Source organism: Saccopteryx bilineata, chromosome 2 (assembly GCF_036850765.1).
Source record: "Saccopteryx bilineata isolate mSacBil1 chromosome 2, mSacBil1_pri_phased_curated, whole genome shotgun sequence".
NCBI lineage: Eukaryota > Metazoa > Chordata > Mammalia > Chiroptera > Emballonuridae > Saccopteryx > Saccopteryx bilineata.
The window spans coordinates 281,336,249-281,347,210 of NC_089491.1; the positions used below are offsets into that span (position 1 = coordinate 281,336,249).

Sequence of the window (10,962 nt, forward strand, 5' to 3'; positions counted from 1 at the left end):
CCACGGGACCCCACTATTCCTAGTCCTACCAGATACAACAAAAGAGGAAAAATGTCCCCAAATTTTGTTTCTTCTCACTGAAAGACCTTAAGTAAAACCTTCCCTATTTGAGGTCTGTCTGAGGTTTTTGTTGTTTTGTGTGGTTTTTTTCTTTCTTTCCTGCAAACCCCAAGCTGGTTCCATATTATATTGATAATTATACTAATGCCCAAGTGGAGGTAGCAATTATTTCATTAGGAGTGGCTCCTGAGTAAGGCATGTGTCCACTGCCAACAGGCCACTCTCACCAAAAATAAATAAATAAAGAAGAGGAAATAACAATAACGTGCCACCCTCCTCCTCTCCTTCCCCGGTAAAGACAGTATGCTGAAAGGGCCCCATGATTAAGTAAGCTCTCTCTTCACATCAGGAAGTCCATTAAAAACTGAAAGCACCAATTAAGAGCTGTTTATTCCTGTTTACATTTGGGCTCTGGGGAATAATTGGCTTCTGTGGGAGAAGAGGCCAGTGAGGACCCCTCTAATTGCCTAAATGCACCCTTGTTTTTCTTGATTAGTGTGGCGCAGGGGCAGCGGGCGGCCGGGGCTCCCAGGACCGTACCTGCCCACCTCCGTTCAGCTTGTTGGTGAGCTTGACTTTGCTGAAGGAGACCGGCGCCTTCATCCAGTGGGCCCCGAAGTTGGGGGAGTCCGGGTGGATGTAGACACAGCTGTGGCTGGAGACCTCGGGCTTGCCTGCGGGCACCCACTCCCCATTGACATACTTCCAGCGGTGACTGTCCGTGGGGACGAAGTCCAGCAGGAGGGAGTACATGGCATTGGGATCCAGCCCCGTGACACTAATCTTCAGGACGGGGAACATCCGTCTGAAAGAAAAAGGCAGAAACGGAGCCACAGGAGGGATGTTAGAGTGTTAGGGACACTGCCCCGCCCCTGTCAACCCTGAGATCTTCTACAGAGTGCCTCTCTGACAGTGCAGAGAATCCTGGGGAGAGGCCAGCTAAAGAGGAGCCCACCCAGCAGCCCCAATGCCAACAGAGCCTCTTTTGTAAATGCATTTGATACTGGCGTTCTACTTTTAAGTGGTGTGTCCCAAGTTCAAACCTGAAAACCACTGATCTAGTCATCTGGCAGAGGAACCTGCAGCCCAGGGGGTATAATTAGATGTCCGTTCATACAGAGAGCCTCTCCACGCCTCCCTCCCAGCACCCATGGGATTCTCACACCCACGCCACAGAGCGGTCCCACTCCGTCTCACGAGAACCCGAGCCCCAAATAACAGTAACGGCACTGACAGTGACAGCATGGTCTCGTGATGACGTGAGCAAGGGATTGCTTGCCTAGCCTTTCCCGTGGGACTTCTCAGAGCTTTTACCATGCAGGTGTGCACCATACGCCTGGGAGGAGGAGGCACAGAAGGTGCATGCTGTGAACTTAAATGACGGTGAAACCATCTTTTCCTGAGCACTTTGAGGGCCTTTGTGCTCCGGGGATTTTACTGTGAGACACGCTGGTCTATAATCACATGTCCTTCCTCGTGCTTTACAACACACAGCAAGTCGGCTCTCGTGGATATCTGCAGCGACTACCTCGCCGCCTGGCTTCTGACCCCCTTTGGTTTCTTCTTCCTTCACCAAACGTTCGCAGTTGTTCTAATCCGTCCATTCAAGACCTGGCTTCCAGGCACACGCCCACCCCCTTCTGTCTGCCCCAGCGCTTGTCTGATTTGTTAATACTGCTTTTAAAATCTGCCTTTCCAAATTGAGAAAGTAACCCTCCGGAGTCTAGACACCTGCTGCTCAAAGTGGTCCGTGAACCACCATGTCAGTGTAGCCGGAAGCTGAGGGAAATGCAGACCCTCGGCCGTCACTCCAGATCTACTCAGTCAGAACCCGTTTCTCCAAAATCCTCAGGTGAGCCCTAGGAACATGAAAGCTCCAGGCATACGGGTCTAGGGTACCCTCAGCTTTTAAGACAATAACTAAGGAGCCATGCAAGGGAGTGGGGAGGGTAGTCTAAGGACTGGTGCTTCTGATGAGCTGGGGGAGAACCGGAAGGGAAACGGGATGGGTTCATCCTAAGAGAAGGGGTGCAAGAAGGTCCGCAAAGGGCACAGGTGAGCATCCGGAAGGTCACCAAGCACATCCCGCCCTGTGCCGCGGTGCCTAGCTTTGCGATGAGGTGCGACAGGAATTGTTACCCGTGGGGAAGGAAGGGACTGATCCACAGGAGGCAGGGGTGGATGTAGAGATGGACTCGAGCCAGCTGGGCTCCAGTCTCCTGAGTGTCACTTACATGGGCTCCCTGAGCTGTTGGACATGGATAGGATCTTCTCCCCATTAGCTCAACCAGCTCACTGATATTTCCTCCCCAACTCCCCTGCTGGCTCCTGCGCCTGTGGCTGCATCCCAGGCTTCTGTTTCCTGAGTGCTCTGCCGTGGGGACCACGCCAAAGCTCCTCTTGGCAAAATGCAAAGAGCCCGGGGACTGTGACTGTCACTCCAACCAAGGTCCCTCTCTCTGTCTGGCACTGAGTAAAGTGTCCAGTAGCTAGAACCTCCGACAGGCCACCTGAAGAACGATGGAGTGTGGGTTCCGGCTCAGTATGCTTGGTGGCAGCTCCCACCCTTCCTGAATATATATGGCTGTGAGCTGCCCTGCTGAAACTCGCCAACAGTCCATTTCAGCATCTCACTCACCCAGCCTCCAAGTTGCTGCTGCAAGAACTCAAAATGAGCAAAATATAAATGAATTTTTGGGGGGTAATTAACCAAACTCAATGAGCTAATGTATGCAAAGTGCTTCTCCCTCGTCGGCAAACTGCAGCTCGTGAGCCACATGTGGCTCTTTGGCCCCTTGAGTGTGGCTCTTCCACAAAATACCACGTGCGGGCGCTACCTCGATAAGGAATGTACCTACCTATACAGTTTAAGTTTAAAAAATTTGGCTCTCAAAAGAAATTTCAATCGTTGTACTGTTGATATTTGGCTCTGCTAATGAGTTTGCCGACCACTGTATAACGCCTGGCACCTGCTAAGCGCTCTGGATATGTTGGCAGTATTGCCATTATGTCCAAGGCTTCAGCTGGCCCGGCTCTGCATCCGCTCTAAAATCTCATCTTGGACAGTGAGTTTGGAAGAAACACAAGGACATCCACACTGCCTCCCACCCACCCTCTGCTTTCCTCTCTGAAGACGAGAACACCCATAGGATGGGGAGTGACTGCTAATGGCTATGGGGTTTCTTTTTTTTTGGGGGGGGTGACAAAAATGTTCTAAAATTAGATACTCATGATTAACATACCACTCTGTGAGTATTCTAAAACCACTGACCTGAGTACTTACAAAGGGCTGAATCAGATTGTGACGTGAATGATCTCTCAAAAAAAAGTTTGCGTTAATACCTTTTATGCCACCCACATGTTTATTCCCCCATTGAATCACGGTCATTGGCATGGGGAGCTGAGTTCTTCGGGATGACCTGTGGGTAGTGGCTCATCCTACGGCCCCCTTTCTTCCTCTGACTCCCTGCAGAACCCTCCCTTCCCTGCGTGGGTGGCTCACAGGGAGAAAACTAATGCAGATAGGTTAGGACACGTGTAGGAAGTAATGCAATCCCCGGGGAAAGCAATGCATCTGAGGATACGTCCCCAGCCTGGCTCCTACCCAGGCACTGCATCACCCCATCGCTCCCCTCCCATAAGGACACGACTTGTTATTCCACGTTAACAGAAATGACACTTCTCCTATCGGGAGACTGCCTGTCGTCTCAATCCATCCAGTGGCACACTCTCTGGTTCCTGCTTCCTGGAAGGGTTTTTTTTATCTAGTCTTTCCTATTCACCTCCAGCTAAACAATCCCCTTTTACAAGATATTTTAATATTTTCCCTTATTTTATTAATATTGGCCAAGTGTGGACACAGAGCCCCTGACAGCAGAAATCTCACTTGTTTGTTGTTGTTCTTTTAAGTGAGAGGAGGGGAAACAGAGAGACAGACTACCACATTCGCCCTGACTGGAATCTACCTGACAACCCCTGTCTGGGGCTGATGCTAGAATCAACCAAGCTATCCTCAGCACCTGAGGCCAAAGTTCGGACCAACCGAACCACTGGCTGTAAGAGGGGAAGAGAGAAAGAGGAGGGGAAGAGGGAGGGGAAGAGAAGCAGATGGTCACTTCTCTGTGTGCCCTGACCAGGTATCGAACCTGGAACGTCTGCACGCCAGGCCAACACTCTATCCACTGAGCCAACTGGCCAGGGACAAATCCCACTTATAAAGACTCACAAATGCAGGGGTTCAGAAATAATCTCGAGGGGTCAGTTGGGGTTGTCAGTGGCCAGGAAGACTGGCTTGCCTCCATGAGGAACAAAGGGAGATGGTCTGATTGCTGGTCCTGGGCCTTTTCTGAAATGCTCACATTTAGAGAAAAAAAGAGAGGAATGAAACATGCACCTCCGTCACTACACACGTGAAAGTTCCGAAGTACTAAACGTTTCCTCAGTACAAACACAGAGGACAAGCGAACATCAGGAAAGTAAAGACGGCTGATGTCACCTACCTTCTCCATGTGCAGAACGGCCAGGGCTCTGCTCTTCGCAGGGCACGTGTGAGGGAGCACCTTGTCATTCCAATTCAAGACTCGGGAGGTGATGTAATGCAACGTTTTCCAAATGACAACCGTTAACACAGACTGACTCTGCACCTAGGATTTCACAGGCATCCATCTCACTGAAGTCTCAGTTCGCTCCTAAGAGGTGACTGCTTTTATGCCCATTTGACAGATGAGAAAACCGAGGCTTAGGAAGCACGGGCCGATGTCTCTTTACTCTGTCCCACCACTTTCTCTTAACCACATTCACCACCCCTTTCCTCTCTCTCCTTTCTGATTCTTCTAGAAAGTAGACAGGGGAGGGCCTCACTGAGAGAGGAAGTCCCCTCAGTGTCCTCCTCAACCAGATTGCCTTATTAGAGATTTATTTACTCATTTAACAAATGACTTGAAGTGCCTGTTCTAAGCCAGGAGCTGCTGTAGGTGCAGAGTCAGTGGCAAAACATTGCAGGCCCCAGGTCCTGGTTCGGGAAGTCTACCCTCAAGGGGAGAAGACAGGCAATGAACATATACACAGGGTTGTTGTTTGTGGTGGTGGTGGTGGTGGTGATGGTGTGTGTGTGTATGTGTGTGTGTGTGTGTGTATTTAACATATCAAATAATTTGAGGTTGCAAGAGTGCTGTGAGGGCCTGACCAGGCGGTGGTGCAGTGGATAGAGTGTTGGACTGGGATGAGGAGAACCCAGGTTTGAGACCCCAAGGTTACCAGCTTGAGCACGGGCTCATCTGGTTTGAGCAAAGCTCACCAGCTTGGACCCAAGGTTGCTGGCTCGAGCAATAGGTTACTCAGTCTGCTGAAGCCCCCCCCCCCCCCCCCCCCCCGTCAAGGCACATATGAGAAAACAATCAATGAACAACTTAGGTGTCGCAACAAAAAACTGATGATTGATGCTTCTCATCTCTCTCCGTTCCTGTCTGTCTGTCCCTGTCTATCCCTCTTTCTGACTCTCTGTCTCTGTAAAAAAAAAAAAAAAAAAAAAAGAGTGCCATGAGGGAACTACAATGGGTAATGTCAGCAGGGAGATTCAAGAGTGAGGGGCTACTCATGATGGACCTCAGTGGCTCAGCAGTGACACTGCAGCTAAGAGCAAAAATGCCCAGAATGGGAGACGGAAACGCACCTACCCATGGAGGAAAGAAATCACAAGTGCAACAGTCCGGAGGCCCAAACAAGCCTGGACTGCGGAGGGAGGGGGAAGGCCACTGTGACTCAGGCACAAGGAAGAAAAAGTTCCAGTTTTCACTTTCGCTGCTTCTAGGATAGAGTGCCCTTCTCTCCCCCACACCCCAACTATGTCATGCCAGGTCTCACCAAGAATGTAGCATGGCCTTTACCTGTAGAAGTAAATGTGCCGGTTTTTCCCCATGCACACCCCATTCGGGAGCTCTACTGGGCATTCTCAGGACACTATGGCCTCATGAAAAATTATCAACATCACCGGCCAGCAGGGAAACATGGACCAGAACTGCAGGGAGGTCCCATTTCACAGTCACCGGGATGGACAGGGAGGAATCGGAGCCCTCACATGGCTGGTGGGTATGCGAAGGATCCAACCACTTTGGACGAGAGTCCGGCAGCCCCTTTCCCCCACTGTGAGGCTGGTTTTCATTGTATTTCCCTGTCCGTGGACCTCGGAGGCAGCAGGGCCAAAGGAGGCTGTGAGAAGTGAAGTTTGCAGGAAGAAAGGGGCTGAGATCAGGCAGAGGCTGTGGCTGGGGGGATAGCAGAGGTGGGTCAAGGCAAAATCCAGCAGGAGTCACTCATAAACACCTTCCTCCATCTCCCCACAGAGCTATGATGTTCATGAAACAGTCATCAGAGGTCTGAGAGGGAGAGAGGGAGAGATAGAGGAAGAGAAAGAGAGATGGAGGGAGAGAGGGAGAGATGGAAGGAAAAAGGGAGAGGTGGAGGGAGAGAAAGAGAGGGAAGGAGAGGGGGGAAGATGACACAGTGCACATGCCCTTCATAATTCGCAATTGCAGATATCGGAGAACATCTGTGAGTGGGGTATGGGGGCGCGCAGAGGCTAGTTCGCCTGGTGTGCAACCTGGATTTCCTGTACTCTTGCGCTGGGCCCACCGGAGACCGTGACCATCAGCGCACTGCACCAACAGCCCATCATCGCTGCCAAATTCACCTGAGGATCCCCGATGCGTACTCTATGATGGCAGATGGATGTGCCGGCCCAAGGCAAACTTAGTTGGAATGTGGTCAAAATCATTTAGCTGGATGGGAATGATGCCGGAAATGCAGCCTCTGCCCCTGACGGGAGGACGTTACAGCAATGAAAATGGGGGAGGGGCAGGGGTACGAAGGGTGTCATTCATTTGCCTCTGAAGCTTGAGGCACGCAGGCTCTTCTGCAACCTCAAGTAGAACTCCGAGCTCCAGGGAACAGAGGGAACTCTGAGCCCCACGCCTGCGGTGACTCAGATGCGCTCCGGGAGATTTAACTGCCATCTCTGAAAGACTGACTCTGAATCACAAGAAGTTTTAAATTAAAAAACAAAACAAAACAGAAGAAGGCAGGAAGCACGGGAGGGAAGGGCGGGGAAGCAGTCAGACAGGCGGAGGGAAGGAGGCAGGCCATGAGGGCATCTGAACCCTGGGTTCGGGGGATAATTCAGTGCCTTGGGGGGGAAATCCTCTCTCTTTACTACTTCAGATCGATGTCAGAGGCGAGCCTCTGCTTCACGCACACAGATGGCGCTTCGTCTGAAAGCCAGTCCTCCCATTCTCCCGTCCATCCATCCGTCCTCTGCTACTTCAAAAAACTTGTTCAGCCCTGGCCGGTTGGCTCAGTGGTAGAGTGTCGGCCTGGCGTGCAGAAGTCCCGGGTTCGATTCCCGGCCAGGGCACACAGGAGAAGCGCCCATCTGCTTCTCCACCCCTCCCCCTCTCCTTCCTCTCTGTCTCTCTCTTCCCCTCCCTCAGTGAGGCTCCATTGGAGCAAAGATGGCCCGGGCGCTGGGGATGGCTCCTTGGCCTCTGCCCCAGGCACTAGAGTGGCTCTGGTCGCAACAGAGCGACGCCCCGGAGGGGCAGAGCATCATCCCCTGGTGGGCAGAGCATCGCCCCTGGTGGGCGTGCTGGGTAGATCCCAGTCGGGCGCATGCGGGAGTCTGTCTGACTGTCCCTCCCCGTTTCCAGCTTCAGAAAAATACAAAAAAAAACTTGTTCAGAACAATGGGACTCCAAGTGCACAAAGCTGAGGACCCCCACCCAAGGCTTTCAGAAAAGCCCCCGTAAGTCCACAGCCGGCAGGGGTCGCACAGCGTGTGAGTACAAGAGCTCAGGATGGGTACTAAACGCCAGGAATCATCTTCTGCACAGAGAAGGGCCACCAATACCCCCCAACCCCACCTGGGGCTCAGGAGCTCTTGTGGAAGACAGGGAGGGAGTATTTGCAGGGGACACTGCGGGGCTCTAGTCCAAGGAAACGGGTAAGAGAGAAGACATTCAAAGAGGTGGTCAGAAGAAGAGGGGGAACAGGGGTGAGGGAAGAGGGAACACAGCAGCGGGGAGCCCTCCCTTCATGGAGAGGAAGGACACCATGTGGACCACAATCAGACTTTTCTACAAGGATTAGTTCCTACATGATGTCTTGAACCGTGGGAGGAATTTTCCATTTTAAATACGGGGGCGGTGGGGGAGGGGGGAATTTATCGGTAAAAACAGCGAGAGAAATGTGCATGTTGGTACAACGTATTCTTAAACTGGATTGTCTGATGACATCAGAAATGCTGATTCATTTCTGCACTGGAAGAGATGAAATATATTCTCACTTGGTGACAGCACTTACGTTGTGTTTATAAATGGCCACTCTAACAACCAAGAAGAGAGCAGGAGGCAGAGTATTCATGGAACTACTGCCCGGTTAAGGACAAAAAGTAAAAAACAGAAAGTCCTACCTACCATCCGGCATCATAAAAAACCTTTTACAGTTGGGCCACCACTCCTCTTCGAACAGAGAGCAAACCTAGTTAGGAGTCTGGGGTGATCTCTCAACATCAAAAATGTGTTCTTCTACCTCTTCCTCCCAAAAACAATGTGTAGTGACCGACCGAGAACAGGAGTGATCAGAGGTGTTAAAAGAAATAAATCCTATCTACACGACATAAGCAGGAGGCCGTGTAGAGAGAGAAAATATAAATATCCAGTGGGTGTGTCGTCCCTGGCCCTAGCAGCAATCCCGGTGCATGGCCGGGCCGTGTCTGGCATGCCTGTCACTGTCAAAGGACTTCCGTTCATGTCACAGCACTTGGCTTCAAAGTCCCCCACCCATGGACAAGGAACGGTCCCCTTTCCACTCTACATTTTATGAACAAATGGGGGGTGTGAGACCTCAGGATCGAGGCGCTTTGCACAAGGACAAAAGCCGTCCAGAAGTTCAGCGGGCCCTGACTTCTCTCTGAGAGAAAGCAGACTTTCTCACCAGGGTCATGGGGGGGGGGTGTCCTTTCTTCCCCTCCTGAGAATGCCTTCCGACCATGTTTTGTGATCGTGGGAAACGCAGGATGAGTGAGCATTCATTGGCTTAATGTTGGGAGCCGGTCTGGCCAGGCAGGGGGGCCAGGAAAATCATCTCTGAAAAGACCCGTGCCTCTTCTACTAAAGCGAAAGCTTCTCAAATTACCCAAGCAGCCCCTTCAAGGACGGGATTCAACAGAATCCAAGAAATGCCTAAGGAGATCGGGTTCGTTTAAATCCCTGATTTGTTGCAATGACAAAAAAGGCATCTTTCCCTCTCTCAGGCAGCCCTTTCCAGGGTCATTACCTATGACAACAGTTCCCACACTCATACACTCACACGCACCTCAACCGAACACGCACCACAACACACACACCAGGAAGCAGACAGAATGATAGGCAAGGGTTACATTTGCCCTTTTGTCCCCCAATTTCAACGAGTCAGAAAACTCCAGCAACTTAGTTACACAAAAGGAAAAACCGCCCAGCTTCCGAATCAAGTTCCTGTTCCCCTTTTCAGGGCAAAGTTAGAGCTCAGGTCTGTTCCCAGACATGCCGTCAGTTAAATGCTCCGTTATTCCCGACATGGGAACATGTTTCCCAAACCCAAGGGGCATGCCCCCTCCTTTAGAGTAAGTCCCCAGAATCTCTCCTCTGACAACACATGCAAGACAGGTGGCTTCCGCCTCCACTTCTCTGACAAACTCAGAGAAAGTAATTAAGTTGGCCTGAGAAGCAGGTGACACCGTTCTTCTCATGTGTTTAGCCGGACCCCATGGCCACTTTCTCCATATCCAGGGTATGTGTGTGTGTGTGGGAGGGTCTCACCTCCCTCGTCAAGCCCAGCCAGCCTCCCCCACTCCAGCAGGGCCACACAGAAAGTCACCTGCCATTCTTGGTCACGATCATCTCATTTGTGACTTCCTTGAACCTCTGCCAGAGAGGGGCGTCCTCCAAGATGATCTGGAGCTGCTTCTCGGTGGGGTCGCCCTTCTCCCGACCAGCCTGGAGCTCGCTCTCCACCACGTGGAGCAGGCGAGAGACGGTGCCGTCGCCAGACTTCTGTGCACCCAAGTCACTCATGGTCACAGGCCCCTTGCCGAAGGAGGCACGTCCAGCTGGGAACCAGTCCCCACCTTGCTTGCTCCCACCTCCTCCTCCTCTCCGTCGCCTGTGAGAGGGACAGAGCCTGAGGCTGCAGAGAAGGTGCCCACTGGCCCTTGCCTAAGCTCCTAGCATGACACCCCTGAAAGTCTCCAAATTATACACCAACCTGTTAAGCTTTAGTAGGGGGGGGGGAGGAAGGCAGGGGGAGGGAGAGGCAGGGGGGAAGCAAAAGCCCTCTCTTAATTACTCATTGGATCAGGTGGGGGAAGAGAGCCAGGCTTCGCCATTGGTTGTTCTACATACAGGAACCGTTTAAGAAGAGTACTCCATCCAAATTATCAGGCTTTTATCTTGTTGTACCTGAAGAGGTCTAATCAGTGTATTGAGGACCATTTTCCCGTTAATTAAAATTGTTCCGGGCCCAGACTGCCACAATCAGGCAAATCATGTTTGTGTATAAATCGTGGCATGTGGCACCTATAGGAAAGAGGTCCCGGGGGACCGGGCAAACTTGAGGCCAACGCAGGCTGGCCCGACACAGGCCGAGAACCCAAGCCCTTGGCTATCTGCTAGCCCAGGAGAGCAGAGCACGTCTAGAGGCCAGGCACCGTGCCAAGGAACATGACCACCGTACCAGAGAAGGGTGGGCCGTGTGCCACCGCTCAAGGTCAGAGATTAGGGCAAAAGAGCAGAGGATTCTATCTCCCAGGGGGTCCCTGACAGGTCACCTCTCTTCTGAGGGACCCCACACACGCCCACATCCTGCTTACCTCCC

The 10,962-nt window shown here is 51.9% G+C and overlaps 1 protein-coding gene across 1 annotated transcript in view; it reads right to left on the reverse strand.

Moving 5' to 3' along the window:
• Positions 1 to 10,163, reverse strand: part of TBX19 (T-box transcription factor 19) — a 29,908-nt gene extending 19,745 nt beyond the window's left edge. Inside the window, exons 1-2 of the mRNA XM_066255107.1 lie at positions 9,967 to 10,163; positions 601 to 865 (exon numbers count right to left, since the gene is read on the reverse strand). Coding sequence (XP_066111204.1) covers positions 601 to 865; positions 9,967 to 10,163 — 462 coding nt within the window. The remainder of the gene's footprint in view (positions 1 to 600; positions 866 to 9,966) is intronic.
• Positions 10,164 to 10,962: the final 799 nt, after the last annotated feature.